The 26,910-nt window shown below is 41.1% G+C and overlaps 2 protein-coding genes across 3 annotated transcripts; one reads left to right on the top strand and one right to left on the bottom strand.

The window, feature by feature from the left end:
* The first annotated feature begins 725 nt into the window (after positions 1-725).
* Positions 726-18,944, top strand: arhgef15b (Rho guanine nucleotide exchange factor 15b). 2 transcript variants are annotated; one of them, XM_062445127.1, is made up of 16 exons: positions 726-999; positions 6,579-7,123; positions 9,345-10,367; positions 10,481-10,535; positions 10,825-10,892; positions 11,450-11,736; positions 12,726-12,886; positions 13,159-13,311; positions 13,656-13,785; positions 14,416-14,490; positions 14,795-14,887; positions 15,035-15,189; positions 16,452-16,619; positions 17,165-17,250; positions 17,329-17,433; positions 17,902-18,944. In XM_062445127.1, the coding sequence occupies exons 2-16, from the start codon at positions 6,691-6,693 to the stop codon at positions 18,069-18,071; spliced, it is 3,162 nt and encodes a 1,053-aa protein (XP_062301111.1). In that variant the 5' UTR covers positions 726-999; positions 6,579-6,690; the 3' UTR covers positions 18,072-18,944. The 2 variants fall into 2 exon arrangements, with proteins under 2 accessions (XP_062301111.1, XP_062301110.1); XM_062445126.1 differs by having other exon boundaries at positions 17,165-17,433.
* Positions 18,945-19,169: 225 nt separating this feature from the next.
* On the bottom strand, positions 19,170-26,860 carry LOC134005542 (uncharacterized). Its single transcript, XM_062444467.1, has 17 exons — positions 26,838-26,860; positions 26,154-26,277; positions 25,867-26,007; positions 25,727-25,792; positions 25,483-25,653; positions 25,301-25,397; positions 25,019-25,227; positions 24,397-24,756; positions 24,194-24,311; positions 23,912-24,117; positions 23,712-23,829; positions 23,464-23,636; positions 23,263-23,345; positions 23,067-23,182; positions 22,835-22,984; positions 21,264-21,352; positions 19,170-19,937 (listed from the first exon to the last, which is right to left on the bottom strand). Exons 1-17 carry the CDS (start codon positions 26,858-26,860, stop codon positions 19,170-19,172), a joined length of 3,012 nt encoding a protein of 1,003 aa, XP_062300451.1.
* Positions 26,861-26,910: the final 50 nt, after the last annotated feature.

The raw sequence follows: 26,910 nt of genomic DNA, 5'->3' as shown, positions 1-26,910 counted from the left end.
TGTTTGGTTATTATTTACTTAACTGTACCAACTTAAAATACATGAGATGGGTAAAATATTAGGAACACCATTAAATATAATGCACCCCAGTACGTCACCACCACCTAGTGTGACCTCAATAATAAACATAAAGTAGAATTATCACTTTTTCTGACAATTTTAACAAAAACTGAAAATATATAAACTTGTAGAATGTAGAATTTATAGCAGAGCTGTTGTATTGGATTGAATTAAATTGCACAGGCTAAAAGCTCACCTATTCAGACTTGCATACCCCACTTAACATGAACTGCACTTCCTCACCTTACTCTGTTTTGCCTGTCTTTTATCTGTTTTATTTCTTATTGTTTTGTTTATTGTTTACTGTTTTGTTTATTAATTGTACGGTGTCCTCGAGTGCCCAGAGAGGCGCCTTCAAATAAAATGTATTATTATTATTATTATTATTATTATTATGAAGTGGACAGTGACTGTTTATAGGCTTTAGTTTGTTCGTTTTTAGCTGTATTTCCCACATTCACTCATACGCTCGCTCACTCACTCATACGCTAACTCACTGATTCAGCCATTCATTCATTCATTAAGTCAGTCGTGACACTCGGGTTTTATTTTTGAAAGCCCGTACCGGAACCTGTGGCCGTGTTTCCATGGTAACTTGTCGGACGGTTGGGGCTGTGCTGCCTCCCGTCCTCTCCTCTCACACAAGCCGCCGGTAACAAAGAAGATACAACAACAGAGCGAGGATGGGGGCGAGGACAACCAGCTACTTATAATAAACAGTACGAGACTTGAGTCGTTTTTTACGTGTACGGTGTATTTTTAAACCCGTTTTTTCTCAGTTTCCTGTTGGACGAGTGAAGTTTTTAGTGCGCTAACTCAACATATAGCTGCGGACCTATTTTAACCTACAGTAAAAGGGTTTCTCTTTTCAAAGCTAACTATGTTGGACTGCCAACACCAGAGAGCCAAATGACTCCAGACATGTCTGAATAATTTCTGGTGAGTTTCCTCTACTATATTTTATAATTCCTTACAGATTTATTCAGTATTTGTAGTTTTGTGGCAGCGGTTTTGGGTTGAAATGGACCGTCGAGACTGGAAGCACCTGTTCTCGACATTGTGAAATCGCTTTAATACTTTTAAAAGGTTGTATTAGATTACAGTGACTCTGCTCTTAATGTAAAAGCAAATACTTCAACCCCAGTGGTGTTGATATGTGGTAGAATAGTTGGACATTATTATATATATACACCAACATTTATCAGTACCTGGACTGTCTATTAGCCTACTTGAAATGGTGACACACATAAAACTATTATAAGCCAGCTTTGATTTGAGGCATTTCATGAATGGGCTTTACACAACAGCTAATAGCTTTAATGTTTTATTATAGTGGAAAATTTGTGTTTATTATTATTAAAATTGACATATATAGTAGGTTTAATGGCAGCTCAAGTTGTGATATTTCATTATAGCTCTGTCTTATCACAGCCAAAGCATGCCACACATTGCTACACATATTTACATAAACATCCCCTTTAACAAACCAACCATATATCCTTATTATTCATGCATTCCCCCGTGTGTGTGTGTGTGTGTGTGTGTGTGTGTTTTCCTCACCGACGCACCTTTTCCGTTTTCTCTTCCTGGCCAGCGTGGAGCTCACACACTCATCACATGTATTATACTGGATGATGCTAGCCCACTCTTAAAGTCCCCCCTACCCATTTCTATACACACTATAACCCCCATTAGTCTGCTCCAGTCCAGAGCAGATGGCGTACTGTACACACACACACACACTGGGAAGCATTGTGTTAATGGGGGTCTTCTTTAAGCACTTAAGGATTGTTCTCAAGCTGGTCTGATGTGAGGGATAACACCATATCTGACATAGATTGGTTCCACCAGGACAAATACCATTACTGGGATGAATGAGTGGCCCACTGACCCAGCCTGTGCATGTGTTCGGGGGGTCTGGTGGACACTGGAGATCATAGCTATTGAACTAACCAGGTCAATACAGCAAAAGGGAGACAAAAGAGGTGAATGGTGGAAGAAAGTCAGAGTGTAGTCCGTCTCATTGGATCTATAAGTGCATTCACACACACACACACACACTCTCACAATGTTTTATCCCCCGCTGTCTAGATGAGAGCTTTGTGAGCGAACACACCCTCGTATTAGCGGTTTGGATGTCGCTTCTGTGTACAATGATAATAACCAGAGGGCCAAAACTGAAACCTAAAAAGACCCAACATTACACTCCCACAAACATTTCTATGGTGACGTCATGGTTTCTGATGTCTGAGGTTATAAAACAAGTCAGAAAAATGTCTCCACTCTCCAGATAGGAAAGTTTTGATTTTGAAGCAAAATGGGCAGGGGGGGGGGGGGCTTGAGTTGTTAACATTTCACTTAGTACACTCCAGTGTTTCCCACATAATTTTGAGAGGCTATGTTGGTAGGGTCTCAGTCTGAACCTCTTGGGGGGGTCCGGTTGCATGCATTTTGTACATTTTTAAGTCAAATGCATCATTCTGGTACACAATTTTTTTTGTGCTTTAGTAATTTAACTATTGTTTGCACGGTGATTACACACCAAAAAGGTCACACCCACAATCCACAGGAAAGAAATTGTCCATGTGTGTCCATATTTCAGATGTGAAACCAAGAAAGCAGAAGTGATTATCTAATTACACTATTATTATCTTCTCGTCTTATATCTCGTTTGAAAATACGTTGATTTATCTTAAAAACTTAATATACCGTTCAGCCTTAAAACAACATAACATTTTGAAGAGTGTACTGATGTGTTCAGCTCACTGTGAAACTGTGGCTGCACAAATTAGACTCTGGCAGGCCGGTACAGGCTATATAATTGATGGGAAACACTGCACTCATTATATTTGGGTTCATACATAGTTGTTAATTTACTAAAAACATCTTAATAACTTTGTAACCTTCACATACTGTTCATATTCTGACTCATAATTAGTCTTTATACTAATTCACATTCATAAACTCAACATCAGTCATTATTAAATGTTTGATTAATACTTAATGAAGCTGTGAGAGAGAAAAAAAGACATTCACAGTCACTATTTTATGACCGAGGAGGATGAAGAATACAACAAGTCTGGCTTAAAGAATAGTAGAAGAGTATAGGGTGTTTTTACAGCTCTCAAATGTAAGAAATGGGTCAAATTTGACCCTCAACAGTATGTAAGATGTAAGGGTTAACATTTATTTAACTGACACACTATTTTAGGGTAAAACTTTACTTCACAGGTCCTTTAATCTAAAATCAAATTCCTGGAAATGTTTGATGCAATCTGCAGGTATTTAACAGTTTTCTAAGTTACACAGGACAGACAGGTGGGTCAGAGCATCGCTGTCCTCAACTCAGAGACATTTTACCCCTTCAGGACAAAACTTGAATCCTTTGAATGTCTCATTCTTATGAGCTGGCTGTGCAGCTTGTGTTCAAACTGGTCCGACTTGCTGGTTCACTTACTCAGTAACAAAGTCCTACTGGTTACATTATTGACTTTGGAGAGCAGCCGTGTGGGAAAAAACTCAACAACACATTATTGTTGGTTGCTGCCTGTGGTGTCTGTGTTTACCTGCCGCTGGCGACACCAAAACAAATAAAAATAAAGGTCATCTGCTGCGGTCACAACATTTAATCTCTCACAGATCACTTCATGTGTGTCCAACACTCAAACACAATACAGAAAAAAGTCATGCTTCATATTTAAAGTGATCACTAATAATTATTTCATTATGTTTAATCTTTTAAATACATTTCCTCAATTAATTGATTTTTGACTTTTGACCCCTTCAAATTGTTCAACCAAAGGGTCGATATTGCTGCAAGGATCAGTCGAGTGACACAAAAGTATTCTGCAGCTATGCTGATTAGGGCTGAAACGATTACAAAAAATGATCGAGGCAGTTTTTCTTCAATCGAAGCTTCGTTTATTTCTCGTTTGTATGACCTGTTCTGCTTGTGTTTTACACGGATGGTTATTACTGACGCACATCGCGTCACTCGCTAGATCGCGGAGCAGTTTACTAGAGAGTAAAAAACTACAAAGTGTGTGCGCCATCTAGTCGGGGGCGACACGGGGCGCGTGCGCGCACGCACGCACACACACACACACACACACACACACACACACACACACACACACACATACACCCAAACCGATCAGTTCTATCGTTTATTTGCCCGTCATGTCTTCTTTTTCTAACGTCACCGTGTGGATCATTAAGCTTGTTGTTAGTGAACTGTCAGTTTCTACCTGCTGAGAAGATCTCAGTCAGCCAGTCAGCAGTAGGAGATGAGGAGAGGAGCAGGGAGAGGTTGATCTCAGGTCACTGAAAGCCTGAGGTAGGAGGAGTGGGGGAATCTACTGCACTTAATTTGTATGGTAGCCTAATGATGCAAAAATTAAAATCACTCACACTAAAAGTAATTCAATTCATGTATTTGTTTCAGAGGGCATTGAAGTTAAATGTAATAGATTATTGTCAGATACTTTTTCTAATTTTTACTATTGCTATTTAATAAGGCAAAATAATTTACTCGATTAATCGATAGAATAATCGATTACAAGAAACTGTCATATACAGAAGGATGCAGATACTGTCCAATCCAACTTTATTTGTTAAGCACTTTAAAACAACCACAGTGGACCAAAGTGCTGTACAGAAGAATAAATAAAAGACATAACAGCTCACATGAGGCATAAAATTATATTTAAAATACAAATAAAATAAATGAAGACATAAAACATGAGTAAAAATAATAGCCACACAATAAAAACAATCAAATCAAATCAATAAAGTCAACGTCTTTCTAGGTGTCAAAGGCAAAGGAGAAGAGATGGGTTTTAAGAAGAGATTTAAAAACAGTTTGAAACTGTTAAATTATCAAGTAATCGACAATAAACAAAAGATTAAAAGGATCACATGATGACTTCCAGGTTGGGAATGACCGGTTTAGTTGGACATTTATAATGAAAAGCTATTTTTTTAAAAGACTCATTTTCTGGCTAATCTAAACTAAATGATTGAGATGAAACCACTTCAATGAAATGTGTAATCGAATGTCATCTGCTCTATTTTCTGCCCAAGTCAGATGATGACTAACCCTTGTTTGGTTTGGTATTGCATCAGCTGTTGCTCTCTCATCTAAAAAAAAAAAAAGAAAACACATGGTGAGAAGAATGTGCAGCGTGGCCGTTTTGGTTTCCCTGGACGGAGGCTGGATTTCATTTATCATCATCATCGGTGCTTTTTATAGACACTCACAAGGCAAAACTGCACTTTAAATTGGATTCATTTGAATAACTAGAGAACCTTCAAACGTGTTTAATGTTTGAATTTTAAAAGGCTGAATCAGTGCTGATGTGAACAATAAAGTAAAACAGTTTCATTTTTAAAACTTTTTCAGGTAGTCGAGCTGAAAGGTGAAAACAAAAAACCACAAGGTGTTTGCAGCTAAGGTGGAGTCATTTTAATAGCTTCTGTCTATTGAAACTGTGGTTAACTATTGATTAGGTTGCTGTGTCATGACTCATATAATACTGAACAATGTGAAAGCAGGCTGAGCAGATATTACACATCCATTAACAGCAATTGAAAGACAAACTGAGATGTGTTTTTAAAAAGAAATTACAAGAAGACATCCGATAAAAAATGTAAATGATCATTCAATATGTAGATTGTTGTTTAATATCCTCGTTGAAATGGAAACCTCAAGTCAAATCCCTTTGATACTGCTGATGTTAGCAGCCATTAAAGTCATCAATAAATAAGAGTAAAGAGTAAAGAGTTCAGTGAACATTAGCACAGAATAATCAATGCTCTCTCAGAATTCAAAGGGAGCAGAATCTGGTTTTTCCCTTCACTGTGTAACCATGAAGTGCACTTAATGTGATTTGTCCATTTCAGCTACTATGCTGGCTTTAAAATATCTTGTCTTTTTAGCTGCTGTGTGTTTTATTTGCCATAAGTCAGTTAGCAAACTCCTAACAGACAGTACAAAGTTCATTTTTCCTCTGCGAGGGTTGTATTGTAGCACAGCGCTCAAAGTCTTATTTTAAGGATTATAGTGCAAAGGAAACAACGCGTGATTATGTGGTGTTTATTGCCTTGTTATGAACGACAGCTGCAGACAATGCCAAATGGCTATGGTGTTTTATAATTGTACGCTTTTATTACATAAGGGAAAGTAAAGATCTGACAGGAGGGAAGCGAAAGAAAGAGATTAACATGCAGCAAAGGTCACTGAATGGAGCCAGAGGTGTGCGATCACATGTTTGCTCTTGACCAAAATTTACAGGTTATGACTTTAAGGTTGATGTGAGTCATGAGCAGCTCAGCTAAAGATTGATTTTAATGTCTCTTGAGGAGGCCAGAGGATGTTAAAGTGTCCAGAATTTCACAATAAAAGCAAAAATTTGAGTCATTTTTAAGAAATAGACCTAGAAAATTGTTTTTATTTTATTAGAAATCGATTACCTTTAGTGACTTTTTATAATTTATACTCTTTCCTTTCTTCTTATCAGGTGGGGATGACATGCTCTCATTGACCTTTGCCCTCGAAGCCTGGCCTCTGATTGGTCAGGTTTGGGAGTGAAACACATCATAAGACAGCAACCCCACCCTCATCCAGCGACCATGTCTGTCCATGAAGCAGCTCTACGGCCCACGTCCCCGTTACCCCTCAAACCCGAGGCCAAAACGAGACCTGAGATCCCTCCAAAGCCTTCAACGCAAAGCAGTTCCCTCCCTCTCGGGGATGAAAATGGCGACGAGAGCCTCGCTGCTGGGAAGGTGAAGAGGATTGTGAACAAATTCAGCAAAAAGGAGGTCGCACCAAGTGAAGCGAATGAACTCCCTGCCAACGGTAGTGCCAAATTTAAGCCAAGCAAGCCGTTCAAAAGAGCCCCAACCATAAAGCCCAAGCCAAGCCGTGCCAGTCTACCACTTCAGCTGGGCAGAGAGCAGGCGCCTCCGCTGCCAGCGAAGAGGAGCCGCAACCCACAGAAGCAGAAAGAGAGCGTGGGGGGAGAGGAGGGGGACGGCATCAGTGTGGAAGGACGTCGATCAGGTACTGCGATCTCGAGATGTTGTTCTTAAACTTTCACTTTCATTCTGAAAGGTAGAAGTATCTTTATCTTCAGTTTGATCTCCTTTCCTGCAAACTACATGTCTTTTAATAATAATACAATTAAAGGCAAGACATGTTTATTTATGCAGCTTGAATTCAAAGTGCTTTAGAGGAAGATAATAACAGTAAAAACAAGACTGAAAGAGACGAGTAAATTAAAAGTATAGTTAAATTTAATTTAAAAAGTAAAGAAGCATTTACAGCATTTTAATTATAAGAGGATTACTGATTAAAGTGAATTAAGTCCTACAAAAACAATGGATATTTCTGAAAGGTAGAAGTATCTTTATGTTCGGGTTGATCTGTTTTCCTGCAAATTAAACTTATAATAATAATAAAGTTAAAGGCATGCCATGTTTATTCATGTTTATTACATACACAAGGAAATTCAAAGTGATTTAGAGGAAGATAAGAACAGTAAAAGTAAAACAGTAATTTGGCAAACATTAGGGAGCTGTGTCACGTGACTTCTTGAAAATGAAATTAAAAAGTTTTCCTGTTGGCTGTCATTCAGAAAAGAGACAACATTCAAAGTGACTTATTGCAGCTTTTAGCCAACAAAATAGAGATTAGACTAGATTACACTGAACAAAAACACACACTAAACCTACAGTGTAAATACAGTAACGCTCTAATGACTTTGGTTTATGATTAGATTCCAGTACTGATTATATTAGTGGACATTTGTTAGTGAACACATGTACAGACCTTCACATAGAGAAATAGAGCACAGATTGGTTTGAAAGTCAAATGTACGGCACACAGCACAGACAGGTGTGGTGGTGCTGCTGGTATAAACAGGTTCTGTCAGTCGGCTGATGGCCTGTGTGGGTGCACAAGAGAGAAAATACGTGTGTGTGCATGCTGCAGACAGAAATATGACAACACAAAGTGACGCTCACTCTGATTATTCCCAATAAGAAAAGATAAATGCATCATCTGATATCATCTCACTGTATCTTCCAGTTGTTTCTTGCTCTGCAACTGTAACTTAAAGCACAACGAACATCTGGATTATTGACATCAGGCGTCCTCTGCTGTGTCACGATGATCAGATTTCTGCCTGACTCGACAAAATGAAGAACCCAACAGAGGGACGCTCCATTGTTCGGCTCAAATAGGAAATTGTTTTGTTCCTCCCGAAGTTACGCACTCTTTATTATCACTTCCTTATTTTGGTTCCTCGTCAGCAAAAGGAAGAATTTAAATTAGGACATCAATACATCAGCACACTATCAGTATCGATCAATATCAGCCTTATAAAAGGAAGTAAACTCTTTACAGTCGAGGGCAGCAACCGATGAATATTTTCAATTTCTCATTATCTGTTAAGGAGTTATTTAAACTATAAAATGTCATAAAATTGTGATAAATACCCCCCAAAAAACACCCCAGGGATAAAGTGATTACAAATTATATTTATTATCTGACTAACAGTGAAAACCAAAATATACTCAACTTTTTAATGAGATAAAATAAAGAAAAACTGAAAAAAATCATCACATTTGAAAACATGAGTCACTCAATTTTTTGACATTTTTACTTCATATGTAAATTTAATTGATTATTTAAAGTATTTAATACTTGTTTGACTATTAAATAAGCAACATAATAAAATAATCATGGCCTTTTAATGAAAATCATGTCTAAAGCTTAATTTGGTTTGCAATTTTACTCACTCTAGGCTTTTAAAAATCAGTGCTTGTATTGGACGATGCAGAAAATATTTTATCATTTATACCTTCATCTTTTTTCTCCACTTCCTTTTGTCAATATTGGATTTTTATTTTCCCTCAAGGCGCTCCAAACTTTCCATGAATATTTGAAGACACCGCGTGGTAATGAACTGACTCGTCCGGTGTCTGCCATGTGGAGCTGTTACGAGGAGAGCAGATGGGGGGGGGGGGGGGGGGGGGGAGAGGGAGGAGAGGGAGGAGGGGTGGGAAAGCTTTTAATGAAAGTGAGCAGTCCTATCTGGGGATGCACATGCAGGAAAGACAGGAAACAGTGACGTAATGACGTGGAGGAAAAATGAAATTTTTTTTTGTATCAGCATTTGGAAAAACTTAAAAAATGTCAAAGAGGTTTGCTGTGATATACTTTCTTCCCTTTGTGTGAACAGTACAAATCAGTTAATCTGCGTTGTTTCTTTTTGACGCAGCGCCTGATGGAAAAGAGGTCGAGGTTCAGCTGAACGGAGGAGGGGAAGCAGAGGTGGAGCACAGACCAGACACGCCACTCAGTCCCTGCTGCGAGCCGAGCTGCAGCTGCGTGTGCCACTTCCAGCGGCCGGGCATGAAACTGATATGGGTGCCTGTCGACGTGGAAGATGGTGAGGAGGAGGAGGAGGAAGAGGAGGATGTGGAGGAGGATGTGGAGGAGGAGATGGAGGAGGAGGAGGATGTGACTGATGGGGAAGGGGACAGCTGGGAGGGGGAAGACAAGGAGGTGGAGAGGGGAGGGGAAGGGGACAGCGAGGCAGAGTATGAGGTGGACAGGACTTTGGCAGTCGATGAGGGTGTGATATCAAAACTAGACAAAGCAAAGTTCCACCACTCTCTGGGGGTTTTAATCAGCGAGGGTAACAGGAGGCGGTCGGACCCCGGTCCTCACGCCGTCCTCACCTCCCTCGCTGTCACTCGCTCTCAGTCTCCGCCTGTTCCCCCCAAACAGACTCAGTCCCACCACAAAGCCATCGACGAAGAAGAAAACATTTACGAGGCCACGCTTCCAGTGATTGACCGTACTCCCAGAAAGAGCTCGTCTGTGTGTAAGGAGCTCGATATTCCTCTGATCAAGGTGCGCAAACCGGCCCGCTGGTCTAAGCTGTCCAGCAGCTCCTCAGACCCGACTTCAGAGTTTGAGGTGGACGCAGGTTCAGTATCGAGCCCAGACATCATGCCACCTGCCATCCCGCCCCGCATGCCGGTGACTCAGGACAACCGCGTCCTCACACCGGTGCACCGGGGCGGCATACCTCTCCCGCAGCCAACGCGGGAGGAGTGGCGCATGTTGAGGCCTTCCTCTCCCAGCAGCTCCTCAACCGGTGGCCTGAGCCCCCAACGAGCCGTCACTCCACCCCCAACCAGCTCCCTCCAGCCTCAAAGAGCGCCACCTCCACCGCCAAAAATAGATCCCAGGAGGCTCAGCAGTGCATCACTGCAGTCCCTCACACAGAAGAAAGGTTTGTACTGAACAAACACCGTTATCAACACCTGAAATGACCTATGAGTGATTCACAGACTGTTCATTTTTGGCGTAATTGAAAGTGATGACACTATTTATTTGTCTTTTTAGATGGAGAGGAGAATGGAGGGAATGAAGGCGAGAAAGAGGACACAGAGGAAGAAACGTAAGTTATTTCTTTCTGACCTATTTGAAAATAGCACATTAAATTCATTGTTTCCTCATGTTTCCTCTAAAAAAATGTATCTGTGGTATTTGTATTTGCATCTTCAATTGTAAGAAATGTACTTGGGTGTGAAAAAGTTCACAATTGTTGGTTCTGTTTTTTGTTGACGATATTAGAAATATAAAATTGGAGGAAACGTAAACCGTGAAACTCAGACTCTTGTTGAACAGCTTTATTCCACATCAGGCTGCTTGACCCTTTTCTTCCCTCTCGCCTCTTTCTGTTTCAGACTTCCAGTCAGGAGCGGCTCCTTCAGGGGGGAGACTCCATTCAGCTGGAAGTCACGGCTGCAGGATGGTACGATACAAAAAACAGAAAAAGATCTCTCAGACCAGTGAAAGTATCACAGTGATAAAAATTGTGAAGGACACAGTTTTAGTGTGTTTACCATGTAGCACAATAATTTGATGATTTCAGTTATTTCTTTTTGAGAATTTTAGCATCAATTCATCCTCAATGGGATCAAATCTGATGGTATTTTGTCATTTCATCTGCACCTTACAGTTAATATGCTGTGTCCTACTTTCATGCTAAAATAAACAGTAAACAGTAGCAGCTCTTGTGTCCTGTTTATCATAGTATCCTGTTTTTGTCACCAGTCTAAAGATAGCATACATGTTAAGCTAACAGGACGCGAGGCACCAACAAACGTCAACAAACTTTGGATTTTTTAAAATAATTGTTTATTCTATATCTTCATATTTAAACTTATTTAACTCTTTCTGTGAACAAATTACATCGATTTTTAACTCACTGCATCATGTTTCTGACAGTCCAGACTTATTTGTCAGGGAGGACATGTTTACGTTTACACACCTTCTTATTCTTCTTATTTGTGACGTGCCTCTCCTCAGAGCCTCTGTACCAGACATACCGGGCCACTGTCATCACCAAGGAGATCCGACGCCAGACGGTTTGTCGTAATATCAGTAAGACTAGCGCGGACTATGCCATGGACTGGACCGCCCGCAAGCCCGGGACTGGGACTTTAACCGGAACTGGAACTGCGACTGGTAACGGAGCACCCAGAGCCAGCCCTGTGCCCACACCAGGCCAGAGCACCCTGTGGCAGGACCTCCCAGCCATACGGGAGAGTGGCGTGCTGGAGGAGCTCACTCCTGAAGAGTGCAAGTACCAAGAGGTGAGGGGTTAATGTGGGAGGCTAATGTAGGGAGGAGAGATCCCATCTATAGAAATCAATGAGGCGAGGAGAAGAGAAATGGGATAGGCTCCATCACATTTTTAATAACACCTTAAAGTAATAATGTGATGTTTTTATGTGAATGAAAGTCCATTCTGCATCAATGTATCACTCAGTGCTGTATAATTATATCGATTCATCCTCGCCTCGCCTCGTGAAAGCTTTTACAGTCACAGTTCTAACTTTCCAACATGAGGCAGAACTTTCCAAAGACAAAAATCCTTTTAATACAGGACGTGATGCATTCTAGTTTCCATTTCCAGCATCAGCACATTGTTTGGAGTTAATTGTAGCTGGTGCATGCAGCCAATGTCAGACTAAGATAATTTAAAAAAAGACACATCGCTTTGGAAAGGGTTGTAAACCAAGTTGTTATCTGATGTTTAATTAAGAATGAAAGAGGTGATGTATGTTTAAAATGTTTAAATAATTTTATCTGTGAGACAGATCATATTAAAAAGGGATTGCTATGTGTAATATGAATGACAACATCACATGGATTAATTTAAAACTGACCTATTCCTCTCTCATTGCATTTTCTTACAAAACATCTTTAAAAAGGTGTTAAATAACATCTAAACCAACTTGCAGTACAATAGTTTAAAAGTGAGTCTGTAGAAATACCTCATAAAAAATTTAACAACCAAGTTAAAGGAGGAAATTGAAAGGAGACTGATGAGGGGTTTTATCATTAGTATTATTATTATTTATTTATTTTTTAAATATAAAAATTATTATTATATTATCAATCACCTGAACTAAAAAAACAACCTTTATACAATCCTAAAAAACTTGGGACACGGGTCTCCCTATAAAAAAGTATTTCATCCAGCAGGTGGAATAATGTAACATACAGGATATCAACGCATATTGTGACTCGTGACAGTTTCATTTCCAGGCTGAACTTTGTATTGTCTGCTTCCTCGCAGAGTATGTTCGAGGTTCTGACATCGGAGTCCTCTTACCTTCGATCCCTGCGCGTTCTGACCGAGCACTTCCTGGAGAGCCGGGACCTGGATGAGACGTTGGTCATTATGGACAAGAAGACCCTCTTCTCCAACATCCTGAGGGTCCGCGAGGTCAGCGAGAGGTGAGAAATGGCAGGAAGGAAGGATGAAGGGAGATAAAGGAAAACGGAAATAGAAAAACGGTTTATGGCGTGAAGTGCCAGGAGGTCACTTGGTTACACACAAAGATAAGAGATGAATGGAGCGAAGGATCAACACACATTTAATGAGTCTTTTCCTGAATTGAAGCCATGAGACGGTCAATTAATGTGCTCAAAACAGGTCGACACAAAGTTAACATTCAGTTTTACACAGGTTTTTTTTGTAATGAAACCTTTGCTGTCTGACCCTGCAGGTTCTTAAAGGATCTGGAGGACCGCATATTTGTGACACATCTCTTCTCAGACATCTGCGACATTATCCATTACCACGCCCAGCATAACTTCCCCGCCTACATCGACTATGTCCGCAACCAGATCTACCAGGAGAAAATCTACACCAAGCTCATGTAGGCAACACCAATCAGTTTTTTTAATTAGATTTTAGTTCAGGAAGTTGGTGAGATTCGACTGTAAGCAAAGCAGGCTGCTTGGGCCTCAACTGTGATTTCTCGAAAGTGCACATTTTTCCCCCAGTTTCAGATTAAAAGATTTTCCAGCATTGAGTCACAACTTGAGAGTTTGGAAAAACCTTTCCCTCACATACATGTTGTCCTCATCCTCAATGTTTTGAAATACAGCAGGAAAACGTCCCCTCTTTTGTTTCTCTTCTACCACCACAGGAACATCACAGCTATTGAATTATACATATGTGTATAATTTACTGTGTGCTTATATGTGCATGTGTCTGCAGGAAGAACAATGTGCAGTTTGCAACTGTCATCACTCGTCTCCAAGAGTCTCCTCAGTGCCAGCGGCTGCCCTTCATGTCCTTCTTGCTGCTGCCCTTCCAGCGAATTACACGCATTAAAATGCTCATTGAGGTGAGCAGCATCATGGGAGTAGTAGCCAAATAATCCATAAGAATAAAGAATAAATAAAATGCTTAATGGCTTCAGTGGAAAAAAATAACACCTGCACACTGACTACAAACCGGTTACAGATAATTTATTCAACATTTTTGACCTACTTAAGATCTGATCTGTGTATTGTGTATTTATATGAATGTGTGGTTGTGGTTAGTGTGCAGGTGTTATCTTTCATTTGAAGGACTAGAAATGTGCCTGTTGTTGGTTTTTCCTCTCCTGTGAGCAGAGGTCAGAGTCACAGCAGTGTTACTGGAGCATGACCACAATGCAGTTAAGCTCTGCAACCTTTATATTTTTCTCAATTGTCTAAACAAAATTCCAGCGTACATTCAGAATAACTTACTAACCTATTTGTTGTCATGCGAGCAGCTATTGAAAGGCAATACTCTAGAGTTCATCACGCCGTGTTGCTTTGTGGAATGTCCTTATTCTCGCTTAATCCTCCTGGCAGTAAACTCTTGACCTGTGTGCAAACACACAGGGAGCACCTCGTCTCAACCTTGTTTGCATTTTGATGGAAAAATGTATCCTGTTGATGCCGTTTGTCCGTTTTCAGAAACAGAAAATTGTTGTTTGTTTTTCCAGAACATCCTGAAGAGAACAAAAGAAGGGACGAATGAGGAGCAGACAGCCTCCAAGTCTTTGGCTTCAGTCTCAAAGGTAAACCCCCCCCCCCCCCCCCCCCCCCCCCCCCCCCGCCCTCACTCTTTATCTCCGATTACAAACAAGTATAATTTGACTCATGGGGGCTTCGCATGCCTCTGGAAACTTGACATCATCCATTGTCCCAGTGAAGGATTTCCTATTGAATGAAACAGTGAGTCACAGTTTGCTGTTCTGTTTGTCAAAGGAATGAAACTGATACTCTCAGAGAGACACAGTCAGATTTGTATACTATGTGTGAAAAGACAGATAATCTCTTGACTCACATAAAAGTGTTTACTTCATCGTTTTATACACACAGATCATCAATGAGTGTAACACACAGGTGGGAAGGATGAGACAGATGGAGGAGTTGATCCTTATCTCTCAAACACTGGAGTTTGACAAGCTCAAGGTGAAATCACTGCATATGCAAACAAATCAAAGTGTGAAAAGTGATTTTTTTATTTGTTTGCATGCAGTTGGATATCAAATATTTGGACATTCATTAAAAAAAAAACAGAGATAAATGTTTCCCCCTCTGCTTCTCCACTCTCTCCAGGCCATCCCGATCATCTCCCAGACTCGATTCTTGGAGAAGAAGGGCGAGCTCCAGGAAATGTCCAAGGGAGGAACAATCTTTAACATGAGGGCCAAGTTCACTCCGATCTATCTCTTCCTGTTCAATGATCTGCTAATCATCGCTGCCAAGAAGGGGTGAGGCACAGTGGACTGATATCAGATACACACTGATTAAAAAGCAAATACTGCCATAATAAATATGCACTCACCAATATGGATTGTGCGGGATCGCTGAGGTCTAATAAATAGGTTGGCTGTGCTTCCTTCCTTATAAAACATTAACAAAACCAACATTTTAAAGTCCTGCATTTTTTTTTTACATCCATGTTTAGTAGCTGGCAGTCTTCTTCTTCCCCGGCTTTGCTGGTGCATTGCTGCATTTCTTGGAGCATTGCGGCCACCCGTAGATCACTGGAATAGAGTGAAACCACAGGCAGGACTGTGCACTCATTAAAAACTGCTCCAAAAAAACTCCACAACCTATCTTATAATTGTCCCCACTTCTGAAATATATTGAGAAAAAAATGATAATATTATTAGACAATTGTAACTACAATCACATTACTTGATTCATACTGTTGTTGATATTTTGTGGCTTTTCACAATGTTGCATTTTAATATATTTATTAACATTTTAGGGTAAAATGTCTCAGATTATGTTTATGCTTTATGTGAAGCAAATGCAGTTACACCCCCGCAGAGATCAGCCGGTGTAAAACATTGTCTAACAGCATGATGTCGTACACATCACTGCTTTCTGTCACACAGTGTTAGTTAACAATTTAACCAACACTGTTACACCATGTCCTGCACATTATATATGAGACAGAGCTGAATGGGTACAGCCCTATTCATAAGGGAAAAATCCCTGGAGATGGTGTGTGTGGGCGGGGGGTGCAGACTTATCTCACTGTTCAGTTCAGTTCAGAGCTTTATTGAAAATGGAAATTTGGTTTGCAGTGACAGTACAAAACAAGTTAACTGCATTGATTGCATGTTCAGCTGGATGTTTTATACCTCTTGAACTCTGTGCAGGTACAATCTCTGCAGCACTTTCTGTTTCACTGGGCTGGCCACACCACACAACACAAAAGTAATCACCACCCCGACTGTGTCATTGCTACTGAAATGACTCCAAAGTTCCTCAAATGTAGCAGGAAGTACACAGTGTTGTAGATCTGAGAGGAAATCTGAGGTTTATTTTAAATCCCATTGTTGACACACTGACATCGGATAAATATTAGCATACAACATGCATTTGATATTAAATAGAAGTCAGTGTTACATGTTTTAAACGGTTCAGCTCTTTAGTAAATTTAACTGTTCTAACAGCGAACACTTTACTACTTCACCCTAATGCACATTAAATCCAACTTCTCCTTCTTTTTCTTTCACAGCGCCGAGCGTTTCGTGGTACTTGACCATGCCCACCGCTCTCTGGTGCAGGTGCAGCCGCTAGAAGAGGGTGGGAGCAGCACTGGCACCTACGAGCACTGCCTCAACCTCACGCTATTGGAAAACCATCAGGGACGCATGATGGAGCGGCTGATCAAAGCTCCGTCCCAGTGAGTCGACCCTGTGTGAATGACCAACACTGATCATATGTCTCTTCAATCTGTGCAATAAAATAGAGACGTTCACTGTGTTTAACTGTTACGAAAACATATTACAAAGACAGACTAAAAGACAAAGAGCCATTAAGAGCAAATCACAGTTTTAAATCAGCTCTAATAAAATCTGAAAAAACTACCAGTGAATCAAACATCATTTATTTATTTATCATTGATTAAAGCTTGTATAGGCAGCATTAAAAAACAGCGCCTCCTGCTCTCATTGATACTGACCAGGAGCACAATTCTTTACAAACTTGGCAAAAACACCATAAGAAGTATTTTAAAGATGATGTAATCAGATAAAGCCTCCACACAAAATGGCTTTAAGCAGGATCTGACAGACTGGCAGGATTGTTTGCATGTCAACATCATACAAACAACAGAGATGCAACATAAGGCTTCACAGGTCGAGTGTGGACACTGCAGTGTTGTCACATAATATTTAGAGGCATTGTCACGCATCTATTTATTGTGCCAACTGTTTTTTGTGTCAACAGGTCAGACATGCACAGGTGGATGGCGGCTTTCCCCAACCCCACCAACCCTGATACAGATGAAGAAGAAGTTATTTATGAGGACTGGGGTGAGGACTCGTGCACCATTTTCTTTGACACAAATTATTTTATGTTCATAGTTACTTACTGTTATGTGTGTGTGTCAGACTGTCCCCAGATGCATTGTGTGGAGCAGTACATCGCGCAGCAGGCAGACGAACTCACCCTGGAGCCCACTGAGATCATCAACGTCATCCGCAAAACCAACGAGGGTAAGAATGTGATGTGTTTGTTGGGGTTTTTTTTCGACTCAAACTGGCCTCCACGTTCAAATTTAGATCAGAAGAAACATTTCCTCTTTTACACAACACACCTCTGCAACTGAAACCACACAGCAGTATAGATATCAATCTAGATTTGACTCAACTTTCCATTTGTCTATTGTAATCTTTATCGGTGTCCATCTATCTACGCTGGCTTAAGTTTAGAATGCGGCACAGACAGGTTTCTTAATAATAAAATAGAATGTGCCGAAATGACTTTGTATCATTAACATGCCCCCCCCACCCCCCAACTCCACACCCTGATCCTCATAACTTCCTCAATCCTCAACCCTGCACCGTAGCAGTTTATTGATTTGTTTTGACTTTCTTGCATGAACGAAACAGAAACCTCCAATGTTACCCCGTTTGTCATCCTACCTTTCTCCCCCCTCCTGTTCCCTCCTTTTTTCCCCTCAGGCTGGATTGAAGGGATCCGCCTGTCTGACGGTCAGAAGGGCTGGTTCCCTGCTCAAAACGTCCTAGAGATCACCAACGAGCACGTGAGGAGACGAAACCTGCGCGAGCGCTACAGAGTCATACAGGCTGCGAGTACTGTTGCCACCACCAAGACCCGCACCACTCAGTAGCATCAACGGACCGAGGATGTTTACATTTTAAAGACGCTACATGCAGCAGAAAAAATTAACTACTAAATTTCGTCATTCAGGGGCTTTATTGGTTAAGTGTCAGTTTCTAACCACCGGGAAATGAAAGGTAAAAGGAGAAGAGTTACCTGGAAGTGGACTAATCATCACGCTATTTATACTGCTGGATTACGTGTGTGTGTGTGTGCTGGGAACCTGAAGTGGATCATTCACTACTTGTGCTGAAAAAAATGAAAAAAAGACCATGTATGTACATATTTGCATTGAAACACACAGACAGCAGCATCGTGGAGCATCTTTTAATGACACCTGCGTGTTTCTCTATTGTTGTTAAACTGCAAATTGAGATGCCAATCATTCTAGTCATCATCTGACTAGATTTTACAAATGCCAGAGCTGCTGCACAGAAAAGAGAAGGGCATTCCTCTACACTCCTGGTGTCACCGTCATCGCATGCAAAGGCAAGTTAACCCCTCGTCACCAGAGTATTGGATACAACATAAACAAGAACACCCTGAAAACAAAACATCTTGACTGAAAGATGCAACAGTGTTAACATGTTAAAAAAATGAATATTTCTCACTAGAAATCAAAACAGGAAGTGCCTTTGATTGAACTCAAAACACACAGCAACACACCAAGACTCTTATCATGACCCCACATGAAGCACAAGAGCTTTAAAGTTGCATATAAGCATGTAAATGTGGGTTAAGCTATACTGTCGGTGAGAGTTCAAGCTCTCTGTTCAGTGGTTGTGTTGTTGGTCAGCTTGTGTGAAATAATGCTGTGGCTCCCCCTGCTGGTTGTTGTCAATGCAGACAGGGTATCTGGATACACTCGAAATGTACAATATGTTGTAAATATTAAGTCCTTCAAAACAGTAGTGTTGCTTTTAATAAATAAAAAAAGTGTGTCTTTGTAGCTAGCTGTGTGTTTTTTAAGGCTCCAAAAGAAATGCAAGATAGGTGTGTGGAAAATAAATTCTCATCTTAGAAAAATAAGGGGTTTTGGAGGTATATTTGGGCCAAACACAAACATTTTAGTTTAGTTTTAAGATGATCATCACACGATATCTAAAGCTCACACGTCTCCAAGGCTCAGGAGTACATGTAAAGCGTCTCCCTCCGATTCTGTGAGCTTTCCTCCCTTCACTCCTGACAATTGTCGAAAGACGCTCGATCTGCTCTTTACCAGCAAAGATGGCTGATACTCCTCATGAAGCTGATCAGTATTCCTGCTTTCCACAGACATAAACTCCATCCACCCTCCATCCTCCTTGACACAGCTAGAGCTGACGTAGCCGGTGTGGTTTGTGGCAGAATGAGCAGCAGGTATTAACACAGGTGAAGCCTCAGATCCTTGTTGGGTTTGGATCTCGAGTCCGTCCTCCTCCATCAGGCTAAAGTGACTCAAAAGTGTGTCAGCCGCCTCAAGCTCCGTATCAGACCAACATCTTTCCTTCTGTAACTCACTCACAAAACCGGCCGCCCTCGGATGTTCCACGTCACTGTAGAAAAACTTCTCTGACTCCTCAGCTGAGTTGGAGTCAGGGTGACCGCAGCCTGAGCTGGAGTCCCTGTTGTACTCTAGGGGCTCTTCACCACCCGAGGAGTCCACATTCAGAGCAGTAAGGCTCTCATCTCTTTGTAAAGGCTCATGGTGGTGCAGTTTTAGGAGGTTAGTGATGCGTGGCTGCGTTGTCGAGTGGATGATCTGTGCTCTCAAGGTGGAGCTGCCCAAGTCTCTGATGGAGTGTCTCTCAGATCTGAATGGGTCTGGACGGTTTGGTGGAGACACGCAGGTGGACATAACCGGTGGTGGAGTGTTGAGCTGGAAGCAATCAAAGGCCTGATGGAGAGACACAGGTTTTAATAGAAGGAAAACATTTTTTACACTCAATGGATTAAAAATATACAAATAATCAAACATAATCAATAAGCTGGAAGGATTTTGATGCCGTCACAAAAATACAATCATCAAAAGTCCCCGATAATGAAAAGTGAATCTCTGATTCTGTGTCCTGATTTTTTAAAACTCACCGCCTCCTCCTCTGTTCTTGGTCTCAATTTCCTACCATCCCCCGGGTCAGGGTCTTAACTCTGTCTGACAGGACTGAGCAGATCTTATTAAATGTCTTCGTCTGTCTGATCCCCTCCAGAAGCTATACTCCCCCTCATATCCACAGAGCACAAAGGGTAGGCTGGACCAGGGAACAAGGAACCCCACACAGATCTCAACCTGTGTTCATTACGGTCTCATAATCTGGATCCACTCTTGAACTGAACATGTCACATCAGGACCAATCAAGTATCTAAGACGATGCTTTGGCTATGGGTAGAGTTCAGATTACATTTAATTACTTTGTGCTCCTCTGATGTGGGACTGCAGTGCATCTTTCCACTGGTGGTCCTGAGTTCAATACTGACGTGCCTGTTTGATATACCTGTAATCCTAATTGTTTGCATTTATTTCTCAATTTAAAGTAACATCTAACAAGAATATTATAAGAGACGGAAATATCACAGTACTAACCTTGCAACTAACGATTATTTTGAGTATTGATGATGTACAGATGTCAGAAAATGGTATAATTTGGAACAGCTAATGGTAACATTCAAATTCCTCTTTTAAGATTTTTATGTAACTATCGATATATATAGGAAAGAAAATAATTAAATAAACCAGATTTAGGAAGCCAGATCAGTGGATATTGGGCATTGATTCTGAAAAAATAGCAATTGTTTAATTGGCGATTGATTTTCTGTCGATTTACTTATTGATTAAACTACTAATCACTGTAACAATAATCTAATAGAACATAGCTTTAAAAAAAGTGTTACTAACCATTACCAATATTATGCAGGTTAATGTTTTTGTATTGTGCAGGACTTAATTTATTCTAGTTTTGATCTTGGGACCTGATCCTGTGTGGTCTTGATTGAAGCCCAGGATTTTCGGGCGGGGAGCAAAATGAGCAAGGGTTTCCTGAAAATCATTTAATGTCTCTATAACACTGGAGTTTATCAAAGTGTGTGTGTGTGTGTGTGTGTGTGTGTGTGTGTGTGTGTGTGTGTGTGTGGGGGAGTTTTTTTTTAATTGGTCATCCAAGCATAACATCCACTGAACAACTGTGTACATGAACTTTCTGGATGCAGTCTTACAGCATGAACCCACCCTGAACTCGCTCACTGTGTTGGGGATCCTCCTGCCACAGTGCATGGTGGGGTCAGAGTAGAAGAGCTCTGCTGGGGTGATGGGAAGCACTGAAAAGACGACACAGAGTTATCACTAATTAAATCTGCATAGCCCAAACACTAAAAACCATTTAGATCAATCTGACTTACGTGTTTGTGTGTTCAAGCTTCTGTGATGGGGAGCAGAACCTGCAGACATGTAGAGGGGCAGGAATGAAGGGTGGTGAAGGGTCCTGTTGGATAGAGACAGGGCCGGCTGCCTGGGACTCTGGGGAGAAATCTTTCACCAGCACCGCGCATGGTAAACTTTGTGTACAACTATTGTAAATTTGGACATTTAGAAAACTTACAGGCGATGGCTCTTCATTGTAGTTCATGGTTTAGTTTTTGAACACGGAGAGAAGCAAAAGGAGGCACCGACTTCGCGTCTAAACGAAAAATTGAATATTCACCTGTGCAAACCAGCGAAGAGACAGCTAGCGCCCCCTGCTGGTTGTCTTAACATGTCAGTATTTAAATGTACAAGGGTTTTCATAGTTTGAGACCGTCGGCTCCCTTCAGACAACTCCTCCCCACCCCCACCTTTAGTTTACCTCAATTACTGGATGCCAAAGGGATCATTATGTTATTTGATCTCAAACACGCCACAGTTGGGCTAATAGTCTGATATTGCAGTTTCACATAACTTGACTGCAAATACGTAAGGTTTATCTGAAGGCATGTGTTTGATTCTGGTATTATTCCCCAAAACTACTGTACTGTATCTCTGAACTATCCCTTTACATGATCTTTTGAATGTTATGTTTCACTTGCGTTCATCAAGCCTCCCCAGAAACTGGAGCATCCCACTTTGAAAACCAATGTTAACTCAACCCCTGTAGCTGTACAAGATATTTTTTCCTATGAGTAAATGACTAAAGTGTCACTTCAGTGTAGTAAGACTAGTGCAAAACAGTAAATCTGGTCAAGAATTTAACATAATTGCGGATGCCACAGACTGAGACGCCAAGAAAATGTTCCAAATGAATATGCCTTAGTTTTGTTACATTACAAAAAAAAAAAAAAAAAAAAAAAAAAATAGTGTTAAAAGCAGATAAACAGGGGCCTGAAAACATGTTGCAAGGCAGTCTGTTGTAATTTTATCACCTGTTTGGTTTCCCCCCTTAAGCCACAGGCATTAATTTAGGCTCAAACTTCAGGGTTGATAGTGAAAGACTAAATTGGGTCATAGGATATTCCACCTTCAGTGCATCAACAGGTCCCTGCACTCAAGAAATTGTTGCTTTAACTCAACCTGAAAGACCATTTAGTAATCTTCACTCAAGTATTGTCCATGTGGTGTGACAAGTCAGAAACACATACAGAAACTACAGCACTTTTAAGAAACAGTTTTATTAACTTCAATTAACATTTAAAACTTGAAAGACTCCCTTCACATTATGCCAAATTTACTTTGGATTGTGAAGATCCTTTAGCTCCTGCAAAAGAGATGTTAAAGTTTCAACCAAGTCATTATTTGTTTTAAATATTAACATTGAAATAAGTTCTCACCTCTTCTGAAACCAAAAGGGGAATTATAAACTCCGTACACTTTGATGTAGTGAGCAGGTGAGTGGGAAGCAGGCTGCATTATGAAAGGTCTTGTGGTAGCAGATGTAGTTTCAACTGCTGCAGTGGGCTTGATGGTAGGACGCTGCAGACCTGGATAGACAGTAGAAATGCTTAACATTCATTATGATGAGCGATGATGGGGCATGTCTATTTGGTAAACCTCCTACTGTACCTTCTGTAGAGTGCGTATTGTGGATGTGGCCAATACCAGCCATGTCAGACTCAAACCTGTACACCTTGAAGAGACGATGGAGCCCAGCCAGAGGATATGTACACTGTATAATCACACTGCAACACAAGGACAATTAAGACAAATGCCATGTACTACAAGAAGTTTGTTAGTTAATGGAGGAAGTGAAGCCACACACCTCTCTGTAGCATTGTCAGAAACTTGCTTGCTCATATTGCTGTAGAAAATCTCATTTTGATATGTCACATTTTCTTTGTCAAGCTGGGGGCAAAAATGCAGATTGTGATTAGTGTAGATATGGCATTCAGATTAGTGACGGTTACTTGAGCAGACTAGTCAAATAATCTACAGGATTACTTTTTTTTAAAGTAAGGACTACCGTGACTCTGGATCCACAAGTATTGAGTGGGAAAGAGAAGAGTGCCCTGGTTCCGTTGACCTCTTTGGGTCCACAGTATTTGTCTATGAGGTTGACTCTAGCAGGGATCCCTCCACTTGGGACAACCAGAGACAAATCAGCCACCACAGTCATCCTCCCATCAGTTGAACACACTAGATGAAGAAAGCATTTTACATGTCAGCTATGTGGAAGACCTCATCCCCCCCATTACAGTAGAGATTTCTTACCAATGAGTTCAGTAGTCGTGAACGGACAAGTCTTGACAGCAGAACTCTGGACCTCGGATGTTTCATGATCCCGCACGAGGATCGCAAAAGTGCCAAAGAATCCCTTCAGAGTGAAGTCCTACAAAACACAGAGCGATCAGTTATTGATCTCAATTTTACCATTAGCATCTTACAGACACTTCCAGTCATCCTCATCTTACCTTGTACTCATAGCCTTCAGTGAAGAGCGGTACTTTAAGCAGCAGACTCTGGCTATCATTGCTCATGATGTAGCCACGTTGCTCTGCCAGTTCTGGTGTCAGAAGGTCCGAGCCGATACTGATGTCCCACAAGTAGTCAGAAGGTTGGTGGTCCAGTCTAAAGCTGATCCCAGACTCAGAACAGACCGCGTTGAAGGTTGGAGGAGCTGTCACATACAGACCAGTGAGTAACTGCACCATTTATAAACAGGATTGAGCAATCTTAAAAGGTTAGTGACTTACAGACGTCTGTTAATGCAGTGACTGATGTGAAGTGGTAATAAGGATCATTTTCAGGCTGAACAGTCAGTGTGTAGTTGATGGTCAACTGATGCTGCATAGCTGCGTCTTCTTTGGAGAACTAGGTGAGAAAATACAAATCCCAACTGATCAGGAGCAGGATGATGTTGTCATGTATAAGCCAGAATGAACTCTGAGACCTTTACCTGCTGTATGACGACAGGATCGTCAAAAGGCACCTTCAGAGTGTAGCTGTGGGTGTTGTTTGGTTGAACCACTTTTGAGATGGTGTAGGTGCTTGTATTTGTAAAGGGCAGTGCAAAGTCGTGTCCGTTGAGCTGAACAGCAACTAGCTCAACATCATCAGGGACATCTCCAAGGTAGACTGTGAACATACGTTCCTCAACCACTGTTCTGTTATTAGTAAAAACAGGGCGTGGCAGCAGAGGAGTGGTCAGCGTCCTGTGATAGCGGAGTCGGGCCTCCATATTATCGTCATCCACCAAGATTTGTTCCAAGTAAAGATTAAACATATAGAACTCATTGAGGTCACCAGTCACAAAGCTCTGCAAAAAACATGAAACACTGTTAGTGGTAATTTGCAATGTGGTTATCTGCTGAAAATACTAATCTTTATATTAATGCAGTGAAATTCTGGTCCACTAGTTCTGACAAAAAATGTCACCTGACCCCCAGCACACCCCTGATATTACAGGATGTGCTCATGCATAAATATACAAAGTTTGGAGAACATAACTGTTACAGAAGCAAGATGCTCTAAGCCAGTTTGTCTGCCCTATAAGAGACTTATCTTGTATTACGTCTTACCTTCCTGTATACTCCATCAGCATTATAGGGGATGCTGATATGGATGGTGCTGTTGTGAGTCTCCATAATGTAGCCTCTCTCCTCTGCAGCAGACTGCTCCAGAAGTTCACTGTTCAGTCCAATACTGACATTTGTGTTGTAAAAACTGGGACACGGTGACTCAGGAATGCCCCAAACCATGTAACCGCTGTCATCATACAACCCTTTGTCTGTTGGAGAAAAGGAAAAAAGTTAAGTCAAGTGAAAAGTAATCTACTGAAAATTAAAGACCGTATTACTGACGCATGGAGCAAGTAGCCACAAGTTCGACCATGAGGACAACCCAGCTTTGTCTGGAGAACAGGGTTGCATAGACCACCTCTACTGGCACACCATTCATCTGGAAAGAGACTCAAAATTAAAAACCTGGTTTTGAGACAAATATAGAAGGCATTTGTGCTCCAAATTCTGCATCAGTGACTTACCATAGTGCTATACGAGTCAGGTTGTCTATACGGTGCACGAAACACAAGCCTTCCATCCGTCAGGTCGAACACATAGCCCTGCTTGCGAGCTTCAGAGAGGTTCCTTGGCAGCAACTGCTCACCTTCTATCTGGAACATCACCTGCCAATCTGACGTGGTGGAGCTATGTGCCTGGACAAATTTAAAGTCATTCAAGTGGCTACTGCAAAAATTGAGAAATTAAGTCAGCTGATTTGACCCATACCAGTTTAAGTGTACCCCAGTCATCTTTTGTCCCAGATGGACAGGTGACATCACTCTTCACAGATACCTGCAGAGAAATAAGATCTTTTAAAAGATCTGAAATGAATCTGTCACCATTATACAAGATGCACCCAAGCTTACCTCCATGTAGTTGACCTCACAGGTAGCCTCTTTTGGAGACCAGGGGAGAGAGGGAGAGCAGGTCTTGTTCAAAGCATAAGTTTCCTTCTGTCCATCATGAGTTGTTACCAGGTTGAAGTTGAACGTGAACACTTCATCATCCTGAAAGACCCAAAAGGAAAATTTGTATAGAAATGAGGAACAGGGCGTCAAAGATTTTTTGCTTGAGTGTCCTGCAGCCATTCATACAGGCTAGTGAATGTAACGACACATGAATCCTGTAAACAACTTATTGGATTTGTACATACTTTGTTGTCAGTGTGACAGCTGAAGTAAGAGGCTCGGAGCTCCACATGAACCGGCTGAGGGAAAACACTGACAGTGTAGCCACACTCAGCTGCATACTGCTCAGTGATGGGATACACGCCTGTTCTGTCTGGATAAGACGTTACAACAGTTAAATTCCAAACCTGCTACTTCACAGTAAACTAAACTAGGACCAAACTAAGGAGTAAGACAAGACCAAAGCTACAATAGAAGATTGATAGGATGCAATGATCAGGCACTAGCTAGTGTAATCATGTAAAATATGGTTAGGTAAAAATGTAGCACTTAAATTCCACATGGCAAGTTCTAGATAGTGATGACCTAAAAACATTCACATAACAGCATGACAAAGCTGTGCAGGACCTACCAACAGCCTCAAATTGAGGGTCATTCCCAGTAAAGGAGAGCTCAACAGCCATCATAAAGTAGCGGTCATGACACTCCATATGAAGAGCTCCTGAAATGAATGAAGTTCAGGTTTATCAGGGTTATAATGATTGCAAGTGTGTGTTCAAACAGACATTTTATTTCTTACCAGCCGGAATGTCACATTTTGCAGCTGCAAGCACTGACAGAAGTAAGGTCACACTGTAAGACAAAAGTATATAAATTAATATATAAAAACCAACACTAATGAGTTGTAAATTACCCTTAAAGCAACTCACCTGAGGTAAGACCCTAAAGCCATAGCCACTGATGTGTTGGAAGTGTCTAAAGCTAGCCTGACTGCTAGCAAAC

The sequence above is a fragment of the Scomber scombrus genome, chromosome 23 (genome assembly GCF_963691925.1).
Source record: "Scomber scombrus chromosome 23, fScoSco1.1, whole genome shotgun sequence".
Lineage (NCBI taxonomy): Eukaryota > Metazoa > Chordata > Actinopteri > Scombriformes > Scombridae > Scomber > Scomber scombrus.
This window is presented reverse-complemented; position numbering and strand designations above follow the sequence as displayed.

Coding starts and splice junctions, on each gene's coding strand:
- arhgef15b (XM_062445126.1), top strand. CDS start 6,691: ATGTCTGTCCATGAAGCAGCTCTACGGCCCACGTCCCCGTTACCCCTC. Junction 13,786..14,415: donor GCATTAAAATGCTCATTGAG/GTGAGCAGCATC, acceptor TTGTTTTTCCAG/AACATCCTGAAGAGAACAAA. Junction 15,190..16,451: donor ATCATCGCTGCCAAGAAGGG/GTGAGGCACAGT, acceptor TTTCTTTCACAG/CGCCGAGCGTTTCGTGGTAC.
- LOC134005542 (XM_062444467.1), bottom strand. CDS start 26,860: ATGGCTTTAGGGTCTTACCTCAG. Junction 25,654..25,726: donor ACTGGGGTACACTTAAACTG/GTATGGGTCAAA, acceptor AAATTTGTCCAG/GCACATAGCTCCACCACGTC. Junction 22,985..23,066: donor CAATACGCACTCTACAGAAG/GTACAGTAGGAG, acceptor CTGTCTATCCAG/GTCTGCAGCGTCCTACCATC.